The 11,330-nt window shown below is 58.7% G+C and overlaps 2 protein-coding genes across 8 annotated transcripts in view; one reads left to right on the forward strand and one right to left on the reverse strand.

The window, feature by feature from the left end:
- The window catches only part of HEMK1 (HemK methyltransferase 1, mitochondrial release factors N(5)-glutamine), a 23,920-nt gene extending 23,076 nt beyond the window's left edge, over nt 1-844 (reverse strand). For all 4 annotated transcript variants that reach the window (XM_045807218.2, XM_045807220.2, XM_045807219.2 and 1 more), the window contains exon 1: nt 587-844. The gene's annotated coding sequence lies outside the window, so the exon portion shown is untranslated. The remainder of the gene's footprint in view (nt 1-586) is intronic.
- C14H3orf18 (chromosome 14 C3orf18 homolog) lies at nt 829-10,992 on the forward strand. 4 transcript variants are annotated; one of them, XM_045807226.2, is made up of 5 exons: nt 829-972; nt 4,044-4,416; nt 7,435-7,460; nt 8,025-8,172; nt 9,408-10,992. In XM_045807226.2, exons 1-5 carry the CDS (start codon nt 932-934, stop codon nt 9,486-9,488), a joined length of 669 nt encoding a protein of 222 aa, XP_045663182.1. In that variant the 5' UTR covers nt 829-931; the 3' UTR covers nt 9,489-10,992. The 4 variants fall into 4 exon arrangements, with proteins under 4 accessions (XP_045663182.1, XP_045663181.1, XP_045663184.1 ...); XM_045807225.2 differs by lacking the exon at nt 829-972 and adding an exon at nt 1,526-2,533; XM_045807228.2 differs by lacking the exon at nt 829-972 and adding an exon at nt 2,290-2,426.
- The last annotated feature ends 338 nt before the right edge of the window (nt 10,993-11,330 follow it).

An 11,330-nucleotide genomic window follows, 5' to 3' on the forward strand; every position in this document is an offset into this window, starting at 1 on the left:
CTTTTGACATTTTGCTTGTACTGTGACTGATCTGTATGCTAAGACTCTCTGTCGCCACCCCCATTTGATCCATAATCCTGAACATCAACATAAACTGCCGGCTAAAAAAAAAAATTGACAACTTTTGTTCACTTTATATTTAAGTTGTCACAAACAAGGTTTAACAGAAGGTTTAAAGTTAGTGATTCCCTTCCCCTTCGCATGGACCAAGGTCCAAACTAGCATGTCCCGAGCACCTGCTAGGTGTCACATCTTCAAAGACAAGCTGGGAGGGAAAGGAGGCTCCAAAAGGGAGAGCGATATGCCTAAAATCACCTAGCTAGAACCGTCCCCGGCAGGACACAAACCCAGGTCCTCCGGACTCCAGAGGCGGCTCTGTCCACTTGAGCGTCGCCCCCGGAAGAGCCGAGGCCGAAGTCAGGGACGCAGCTTCCCTCTCAGCTCTGCAAGGCATCGTTAAGGACCCAGGCGAGGTCGCCTCTCCCCAGTGTTTCCTTATCTACATAATGCGGGGTGGGGGTGGAGGGGCCTCGAGGGTGTTGCAGTACGGGGGGGGCCCGTCCCGGTGCCCATTTCTAGCACATACCTGCCTGAAACGTCACCTCGCCCACCCGCCAGACTGCAGACACTGCCAGGACTGGGCTCCCGGATGTGCCTGACCTACGGTGCGCTCCCTCTGACGCCCTGCTTCCGGGGTCGGCGCGTCTGAGAAAGGGCTCGGGCGGTCCCGGCCCCCTAGCTCCAGGGTTCCTAGGGCTACTGGGTTCCACTGGGGAAGCCCCTGCGGGTTTCCCAGAGGGCTGCTGGGTAGGCTGTGAAAGCCACGCGGGTCACGCCCGCAGCTCTACGGGCGGGAGAGTCCGTGGATGTGTGGGAGGTTGTTCCCTTGGGACCAGGGCCCTCGATTCTTCCTGAAGGTCACGGAAGGGACATGGCTCCAGCCCGCGAGGACTACTCGGAGCTGGCTTTTGGGTACCCGGCCGCGGCGGGGTGTGGTCAGTCCGAGCGGGGGCGTGTCACCAGCCAGCTCGGGGTTTGAGAATTGGGGCGCGAGATCCAGGGGCGTGGTCTAGCGTAGCCTCTGGGCAGGCCAAGCAGCACGTGGACGGATTCCGGTGTTGGGGGCGGGTAGCAATTTGGGGGCGGGACCGGGTGTCCAGGACTTGGCCGAAGAAGTGGCCCGCGCCGCGCTGGGGGCCAGGTGGCCACTGGACCCCAGGGCCGCTCTTGACCCTTTTGCGCCCGGGTTTTAGGGTTTGGAGCAGGGAGCTCGAAACCGGACACAGGAAACCTGGGTTCGAATCCTGACCGTTGCCAGATCACTCTGTGGGCCTCAGTTGCTCCTACAAAATTCATGGCGGTGCCCCACAAAGTGTGGCCTGCCGACGCCCTCCCCCACCAGAATCTATTGTTAACTAGATCACTGTTAACTAATAATTAAACATGCAGTTTCCCGGACTCGGTCCCATACCCAGGGAGCCTCGGGGATCTGCATTTGTAACAAAAGCTTCTCGGGGTGATCCCTGTAAATTCCTTTGATAACCCGAGGATTAGAAGGTATCTGAAGGTCCCTCTCCTGAGATGATCGCGCCGTAGATGGAGGCTATCGTGAGGGGTTTATGTAGTCTTGTCTGTGTCAGGCTGCCCGATAATAACACCTCTCCAATAATACCAACAGTACCCAACTTCTCTGGACTGAGCTACCCCATTTTTAGCCCAGGGTGGGTGCAGTTTACCAAGAACCCTCTCAGTAGAGCCTATCTGAGCAGGAAGCCGAGTCCCAGGGAAGGGAAGCATCTCGCTCTAAGTCACAAAGCAATAAAGGAGCCAGAGTTCAATGCAGGTCCAAGGACTCCCAGTCCAGTGCTCTCCCCGAGCCTCCAGCGTCCGCCTGCGTTTTGGGAACACGAATCTATCTCCGCAGAGGTGGAGCTCCGCTCGAGTTCTGGTGCAGGAAGGGCTTGGCCACCCTTGGCCCTCTACCCGACTTCGGCGTAGGCCACGGGAGGGTGAGGGGTGGTCTCCAAGAACTGAGACCCTGTGTCCGGCTCCTGCTGGGGGCGGAGCCAGATCCAGCGACAAGCGAGTGGGCCAGTGCCGGGCAGGTTGTGGGCCTGACAGCCAATCCGGAGCCGGGGGCGCGGAGCGGGCAGGGAGGCGAGGCGCTGGAGCGTGGGGGACCCGCGGGGCTACTCACCTCGGCCCCACCCCCGCGGTGGGTCCAGGCCCTGCCTGCCCCGGCCCCGGTTGGCGGAGCCGGCGCTCGCGGCTGCGGGCGGTGCGCTGTAGCGGGCCCAGCCCGCGGCTCCGAGCGCACTGGGAGGGCGGACCTGGGGTCGGACCCGCTGCCCCCCCGCCCTGGCCTCCTGCCGATCGCCACCACCCCTAGCCTCTCCAGCTGAGCTCGGCGCCCCAGAGAGGATTAAGTAAGTGCTGAGGTCGCAGCTTCTGTGCAAGAATGGAGGAATCACCGAGTCGCAGAGGCGGGGATGGGGATTGGAGCAGGGAGGACTGAGGAACCTGGTGGAGAACGGTATGCGGGTTCTCGGAGGTCGCGGTGCCAACCCATCTCACCCGTTTCCTTCTCTTGCCCTTTGGACCCTCGGGCAGTCCCAGGCAGTGATAAGCAGGGCCTTTTCTCTGCTTTGGACCGAGGAGTAAACAGAGCCCAGAGCAAGAGTTAAGGGTCTGGCCCAAGGTCATGTCTGGGGTCAGAGGCAGAGCCAAGAAAGAACCTGGGACTGCTGACGCGTTCAGCCTAGCCGGAGAGAGAGAGGGCAGAGAGGGATGAGCCCCCATATCCCTCTGCCAACCTTGCCCCTTCCTAAGGAGCCATGACCAGTGTGTACCCGCCTCACACACACCCATGCACCTGCACAGGGATGTATGTGTGCAGCCGTTTAGCTGTGTACCCTCATCTCCCTAGGCCCGCCCTTCTGCAGTGTGGCTGGGACCCCTTCCCACCTTGCCTTACCCAGGGCCTCTGGCCTGGGAAGATGTAAGCCACACCCTGGTCTGGGCGCATCTCTCACTCTCTGTTCCCAAGGGAGGAGTGGGGGGAGAGGGGGAGAAGCACCTCAGAGTGGGAGTTCCACCCCTGCATCTGAATATACGCTCCCTGCTCACCTTGTTTCCCTTGTCCCTGGCAGCCCCTAGCTCCCCTATGGGGGTACAGTGACCCTAAGAACATGCAGAGAAGCCCTGCCAGGGGACCTGACCTTAGGCTCTCTCCCCTTCCTGCCTTCTAGTCTCTCCACACCTGTCATCCACACCGCAACCCCCCACCCCCTGCAAACACAGCCTGGATCACACAGTGGGCTAGGTCGAGGGGCTCCTGTGGCTCCCCATTTCCCAAGTGGGTTAGCCAGGGGGGAAAGCCAATATACTGGGTGCTTACTGTGGGTAGGGGTTACACTGAGCTAAGCCTTTTCTAGGGACCAGTTCATTCTGACATCTCAATCACCCTGTGACCCTCTGAGACTCTGAGGGAGGTGGGGTATTGTTTGTTTGTTTGTTTGTTTGTTTGTTTGTTTGTTTGTTTTTAATCTCCATCTTAGACTCAGGAGAACTGAGACCCAGAGAGGTGGAGAGACGTGCCTAGGGTTATCTGACTCTTGGGCAAGTGTTTGCCTCCAGGAAAGGAAAAAGCTGCAGTGTTTTTTTGTTTTTTTCTCCAAGCAGGAGGTGAGGGATATGGGAGGGCAGGGAGTGAAGGAGGTGGGAAATGCAGGGAGTAGGGGGACGGAAGGGTGGGTATTATGCAGGGGAGAGACTTTTTCTTTCAAACCTCCCGACTACCTTTCATATTTTCTAAGTATGATCACTATGATTATCATACCCTCAAAAGAAGGGGCAGGGCTTCATTTTCACCTTCCTAAATCCACACAGGAACTGTACTTAAGTAAAGGCCATGTCCAAATGTCCCCTGAACTTACCCTTGCTCTCAAACTTTTATTTCCCCGGTATCTTCAGAACTTAGGGGGACTGGATGTCACCACTGAGTCCTGTCCTAAGCCTTATGTTTTTCATTCTTTCTCTTCCAGCACCCAGGGGGCCGGGAAGCTCCCTTTCTCCCAGGAGGTGGCAGCCTGCAGGCATAGCAGGGGCCGCCAGCTAGGACACTACCCATGTCAGAAGCAAGTTGGCAGGTTGACTGACCACAGGCAGTCTCTCAGCATCGTCATGGACTCCAGGATCCCGCCTGCCAGGGGCTGGCTCAGCAGCCGCCCACCCACCACGGAGCCTGACCTGAAGCCTGCCACAGAGGGGCCAGCCTCCGAGACCAGCACCCTCAGCATAGAAGCCACCAGCTTTAATGACACTAGAATCCCCGATGTGGCTGGTGGCACAGCTGGCGTGGGCACAATGCTTCTGTCCTTTGGGATCATCACGGTGATTGGCCTGGCTGTGGCCATGGTAAGAGCTGGTAGGCTGGGGCTGACCCAGGTGGCTGTCAGTTGGGGGTGGGGTGTCAGTGTTTTAATTTTAGAGACTCTAATCAGAAGACAATTTTCTGTTAATGATAGCACAGTCTTCCCCTTCTTCAGGGATGTGTCCACTGGGCGCCCGGAAACCAGAGGGGCTGCCTCCAACCGGAAGAACCAGAGAGGGTTCTGAGGATACATGGTGTCTTGAGCTGGGCCATGAGGGCCACGGAGGAGTTGGGGAGGAACGGTGCTCCAGGTGGAGAGTCCTGATGGGCAAAAGTTTGGAGGCAGGCAGGAGCTTCTGTGAGCAGCAGGCAGGACAGTGAAGCAAGTGGGGGGAGGGAGGAATAGGAGTAGAGGCCAGAAGGCAATGGGAATAGATCACAGGCCGCAGTGTGGGCAGACCACTCCGGGCATGGCAGGCTGCTGGTGGCATTCATTCACTTGGCAGCTATTTCCTAGGCTCCTGCCCTGCACTGAGGCTTCACGTCCCCGGGGACTAGGGAGACCAAGGCCTGCTGAACGGTTCTTATAGGAAATAGGAGACAGATAAAACCAACGATGTCAAGGGAAGCCCGGGGGGACTGAGTTGGGGAATTGGGCAGGAAAACTTTCTAGGCTGGGTGGTCAGGGACACACTGAGGAGGCAACATTAGAGCTGAGACCCCAAAGTGGAAGCCTGACCCCAATACCACAAGAAAGGTCAGAATTGGGCAGACGTCAGGATGGAGGTGAACTGGGGTGAAGACTGAAGGTGTTCCCTGATAGGGGACATGATGTTTCCAGATCTGGTGTCTGTCCCTGCAGATATGAGCCCTGCCCCTAATCTGCTACACGGACACTCAGAATGTCATGGAGGGACTGCTGGAGATGGTGCTGGCTAAGACCAGGAAGGGGGGGAGGTGCACCTGAGCTCCCCCGGGGGGGCCTGACAATGGTGGCATCCTGGCCACTGCCACTTGCAGGCTGTCATGGCCAGCCTTAGGCTCAGGACCACGCTGCTCTGGCAAATAAGGCTGTGGATGGTCCCTCCATGACCTGGCTGGAGCTGTTGTTCAACCAGGGTTGCCATATGGGCCCTGTAGGCTCCGGATAGCTGCCAGGGAACAAGAGCTGGCCAGCAAGCAGGGCCAGGATGCAACACACAGAATGAGCAGCGCCCGGGGGGGGGGGGGGGCAGAACGCCAGTGTTTCCCCGCGCCACCCATGTGGCACTGAAGCAAACCGGAAAAGCCTACCTCAGGGAAAAAGTGGGGTCTGGAATCTGCCCTTGGAACTCTAGGGCAAAGATTGTGTCCCAGGAACTTGGGAGGACTCCCTGATGCTTCATTCTGCAGGAACATTCAGAAGGCCAGGCTAGAGGGCCTTCTTTTTTTTTTTAAGATTGTATTTATTTATTTGACAGAGAGAGACAGCCAGCGAGAGAGGGAACACAAGCAGGGGGAGTGGGAGAGGAAGAAGCAGGCTCGTAGTGGAGGAGCCCGATGTGGGGCTCGATCCCAGAATGCTAGGATGACGCGCCCTGAGCCGAAGGCAGACACTTAACGACTGCGCCACCCAGGCACCCCTAGAGGGCCTTCTTGCCCAAACCAGAGAGGTAGGAAGATTATGGGATGAAGGCAGTAGAGGGCATGAAACAGCTCCTGGGCATTAGAGGACAGGTCCAAAGATGCTCCCCGAGGGCTGCCCCCTCTCCTATTGTGCCAACCCCCAGCAGGGCCATGCTGGGTACCAGGAGGAGCAAATCAGTGCTGGGCTGTGTGCCTCACGCAGACCGAGTGGTATGGGCGGGCTTCCTGGAGGAGACAGGACTGCAGCTGGATGGCAAAGCATGGGGAAGATTTGGAAAGGAAGGTATGTGGGAGGGTGGTGTCGATTGTTGGGGCAGAGGGAGCAGCGGGGGCAAGGCTGGAGACTGGATAAGCTTCTGGCCTCTTGTGAAGATCCCTCTGTAGGACAGGGCCACAGGGAATGAAGGGCCTGGATCTGAGACCTCGAGCTCCTCCAGCATTCTACCCACAGGTGAGCAAGGGGATCATCCACATGTGACCACCTGGAGGGGATGGAGAGCAAGGGACACCTCAGTTTCTTTTCAAGCCTTTGGGGTTTCCCAGGAAACAAGCAGCAGGAGGAACTCTGGGCCAGGCTGGAAACCAAACCAGATTCAAGCTGTGAATGAGGCACAAAGTGTATGAGAGCCACAGAGGGTTAGGGACAGAGTCTAGGGACACAGCTTTCCCAAGGCAGATGTGGCCATGCTCCTGGCAGTCAAGGGAAAAGCCAGATGGTGGCAGGGGTCCCTGGAGTCCCTGCCCCAGTGGTCAGCCCGTTCTCCTCCCTCCCCCCCCCCCCGCCCAAATGCTTTGTACAGGAATGTCCTGCTCCAGCCCAGAGCTCTTGGGTCTTGTATGTTTTCTCAGGCTTTATCTTCAAGTCTGTACAATGGGGGTTAGGACCCAGGGGCCTTCCTACCTTCCTCCAGCATCTGGGTTCTGGCATTTAGTCTAGGTTGCTGTCCAGGAACTCGGGCTCTCCTCCCCAGTCCCTGTCCACCGAAGCGATCAGCCTCCCATGGAGACCCCAGAAGCCCAGCCCAGCGTCTCGCCTCGAGCACTGCCCTGCAGAGTCTGGCCACTCCCTGTCCCCTGTTCTTTTTTCCCATACACGGCTCTGGGCCTGGGGGGAGTAGAGAGGAAGGGGGGTTGCTGAAGTCTTCCCCTCCCCCTTGAAGAGTGCAAGGCAGCACTGAGTGGCTGGAGCTGCACTCCGTACCTATGAGAGAGCACAGGCCTGCTCCCCACTTCGAGCCCAGGCACCGTCAGCACCTGATACGCATCAGGAGGAGGCACAAATGCAGGATGTGTGTGTCCCTGGGAGGGAACCCTGGAGGCATTAGGGACCCACGGTTCTCCTGTTCATCAGCCCCAGCTTGTCGCTTGTCCCCAGGAACTGCCGGGTTATCGGGGGCTCCTTGCCTGGCCGTCTGACACTGCTCCCTCTCTTGCAGGTTTTGTACATCAGGAAGAAGAAGAGGTAACTCCCCAGTTGCCACCCAGAACTGCAGCCTGGTGGCAGTGTTGGGCTGGACTCCAGGGGCCGTGGGGGGCGGGCGGGGGGAAGAACGTCCCACCACCATTGGGGCCCCTCTCCCTCCTCAGGGAGCTGGGTCCTCTTCTGGCCACTGAAGGCTGGGGATGGCTACTTGCCCTCGGGGAGTGCTGAGCCCCCCCTTGTCCCACTGCCCCGGGCTACAGGTCACTGACTCCCCTCCCCTGCCCAGCCCCCAGAGGCTGTGGATCACACAAGGGCCAGGCCTAGGCAGTCACCATGGACCCCGCAGATGATGCCTATGTGGGCCATGGCCCCAGCTGACCCCAGGAGTGGGTAACTATCCATCTGAGGGGTGGAGGTGGTATGCAAGTACAAAAAATGTCTTTCATTTAATCCCAGGGGAAATCTGAGCCCCACCCCCACCGCCACCTCCACCCCAAACACAGCTGTGTGCTGGGGCTCAGCCGCTCAGTGGGCAGGGCCTTGAGGGCTGGCAGGAGGGGAAGTGCCTGCTGTGCCCCCAGCAGCCTCTGCCCCCACCCCCAGGCTGGAGAAGCTCCGCCACCAGCTCATGCCCATGTACAACTTCGACCCTACGGAGGAACAAGATGAACTGGAGCAGGAGCTGCTGGAGCACGGGCGGGACGCCGCCTCCATGCAGGCTGCCGGCTCTGTGCAGGCCGCACAGGGCAAGGTGGGCACTCACCAGGCTCCCCTGGCCAGCCTGTAGCCCGCTCATGACTCTTCTGCCCCCACCCTCCCTCCTTTCTCGTGCAGCTTTCCAGCACCTGCCGTGTGGGTGGGTGGCGGCTATTAGGTGTACAGGTTTTGTCAGGTTGGTTTAGAAACTGGTAGCATTTCTTCATGGCAACCCACAAACTGACCGCACGAGGCCAGGGCAGCCCTGGGATCCAGCCCCTGATAACCTAGTGATCTCAGCAGCCCCCTTGGCCTCTCTGAGCCCCTGCTTTCTCATCCGCAAACGAAAATTCTAATTCTTGCCCTGTGTGCCCCCATGCCTTGGCTAGGAAAGCAGGAGTGGGCTGATGGGAGAGATGGTTGGGGGCTAAGAGCCTGGTGCCTTTGCCCCCTGAGGGCCCATGTCTCCTGAGTGGGTTGTGGTGGGGGTCAGATTCTGGAACAGCAGCCCCTCTGAGTAGACTGGTGGGTCCTAGTAACTGACAGACCCCAGGTGGATGGCGACCCTAGCCAGACTTGCCTCTTACATCCAAAGGGTTGGGTACCTGTGTGGTCACCAGGCCAGAGCCACTGGCTGATTGCCACCAGTGCCCCAAATACCCGAGGGCCAGAGCACCGTGAGGAGGCCTGATCTCTCCCTGACCCATGAAACCCCTTTGCATTTCTCCTTGCCTTGGCCCTAGATGTTGCTGGAGGCATCTGGACCCGCCAGAGGCAGAATTAGGAGACTGGGCTCTTCTTAAGTCCACACTCAGAGTCCAGAGAACCCCTGGTTTTGCCATCAGTTCTGTGGCAACTGACCAGGATACATTCCCCACTTGGGGTATTTGGGAAATCGGGCTGAAAACCCCAGTCCGCCCAGCCCATGGGACAACTGACAATTTGACAGTTGTTTCTTGGGTGCCTCCCTTGGTCCAGCCCCAGTGCTAGAGCTGGGGCGTGCAGAGGTGATCCCCCTTCTGCTGGGAGAGAGGAGGGCATGCATAATGCATCCAGCCTCTAGGCCGACAGGGTAAGTGCGTGCTGGCAAGCTGGTGATGGCTGTGGGGGGGAGTCATCAGAACCAGATGGTATTTCCAGGCTGAACTTGCAAGGAGGGCGTTCCAAACAGAAGGCCTAACTCGTGCCAAGCACAAACAGGCAAATCAGGAAGCAAGGGTGGGAGTGACTGGGCCAGAGAGTACATGGCCTTGGTCGAGGTCCCTAATGCCCTTGACTATCTCTCTGCAGACCACGCTCCCCTCTCAGGGCCCACTGCAGAGGCCCAGCCGGCTGGTGTTCACTGACGTAGCCAATGCCATCCATGCGTGAGTGGCCTGAGGACAGGCCCGGACCTCTGATGAAGACATCTGCCATCGTGCCCCTTGAGCTGCCCCCTCCGTGATTGTTAAGACCCACTCTCAGGACCTACCAGCTGTTTCAAGGACCCACCTGCTGACTCTCCAGGCTCTAAGAGAGGGCCCTGGCCAGGCTGGACATCTGGCTACTCAGGTCCCCTGGCCTAGAGGGCATCCCTCATATCAGGAAGTTTGAGAGCCACTGCTGGCTTCCTTGTGTCCTGCCCAGACCCCTCACAACACCGTCTGCTCCTCTAATGTGGAGGAAGTCGGGGGGAGACAAGGGATGGGAGGAGGAAGGGGAAGAGGTAGGGAAGGGTTCCCCTTTTCAGGGAGAGACCTGTCTTTGGAATCTGCAGCCTCCTCTGGAGTAAGGAGGGGCAATCAACCGGGTCTTGGGGACAGGGTGTGATGGCACCCTGGGAAAAGCCCAGGGATGGAACACTAGAACTGCCTGGTGGGCAAAGATGCCAGGAAGAGGGCTGCTCCTACCCAGGGCCCGTCTGTATTTTGGAGGGTTCACGAGGCCTCCCAGCCACCCCTCCTGGCAGCCGGCTATTGGCTGGGAAGGGGGAAAGGAGGCGGGGGAGGGGCATACAGGTGCCCCTGGCACGTGTGTGAATGTGTTCATGTGCAGGTGTATGTCCCTGTCCCGGCACAGGGTAGGATGGAGACACTCTGCATTGGCTCTGCCCTCCAAGTCCACCCCACCCCTTGACGAGTGGGGGAGCACCAGGATAGGCCACTCTCTTTGCCTCCAGTGTTCAGGGACTGAAAGGAGAGGGAAGCCAAGGTCAAGGTCCTGCTGCCCACCGCATCTCTTCATTGGGCTCTACAAGCCAGGTAACCCGCTTCTGAAAACGGTTCCCTGTCCATTGTATATTGGGGATCTAGGGTTGTGGGAGAGGCTACTGGTCTGAGGCCACTGGTCCCAAGCTGTGGGCTATTTGGGGACGTTCTGACTGTGCCTGAAACGGGGTGGGGATAGCCCCATGGGAAACAGACTTATTTTTTGATAGCACAGCCCACCCACCCCTTGTCCACCCACCCGACACCCCTCAGGAATTCTTCTGCCAGTTTGGGGCATCTGGGCAAGGCATGGGACCAAGCCAGACCCCAAGAGCTGGGCCGTCTTCTCCTCTGGGCATGCACACACACACAAGCACAGAAGCACGCGCCCCCACCCCCCCGGCCCATGCCCAGCCTCACCACCATCGCTGTCCTCCGCTGGTTGGAAGGGGATGCGGGGGCGGCAGCACAGACCTTCTGTTGGGCAAATACTACGTGTCAGGAGGGGAGGGCCAAGGAGACCCGTGTGGGGAAGACTTGGGATGTATTCCCTCCCCTCGATGCTATAAATACATCAGCACTCGAACCAACTGGAGGGCTGTGGGTAATTTAGGGTGCACAGACGCTGTAGTGGAACTCGGCACCTCCATGTGAAAGCATTAAAGACGTAATTAAGATGTTTACACAAAGAGAGTGTGAGCCTGTGACACTTGGGGTGTGAAACCCCAGGAGGGACAGGATGGGTTCGGGGCTGTGGGGGGCCTGGGAATAGTCACTAGGATCCCAGCGATGAGCTGGGAGCCCAGCTGGTTTTCCGTGATCTATCTGATGAAATGCCTCTGGCCCTGAGTTCAGGCTGCTCTGGGGCCTCGGGTCTCAACTGTGCTGTGGGGTCACAATGCCTGCCATCCCCTGGGGTGGAAAGGCCAAGTGGACGAGACCTTGTGGGGCCTGAGGAAGGAGGGGGCTTGAGCCTCAAGGTCCAGGGCAGGGTGGGGTGCCTCAGGATCCGTAGGAGCTGGAACAC

The sequence above is a fragment of the Ursus americanus genome, chromosome 14 (assembly GCF_024610735.1).
Source record: "Ursus americanus isolate L20-20 chromosome 14, mUrsAme1.1.p, whole genome shotgun sequence".
Classification (NCBI taxonomy): domain Eukaryota; kingdom Metazoa; phylum Chordata; class Mammalia; order Carnivora; family Ursidae; genus Ursus; species Ursus americanus.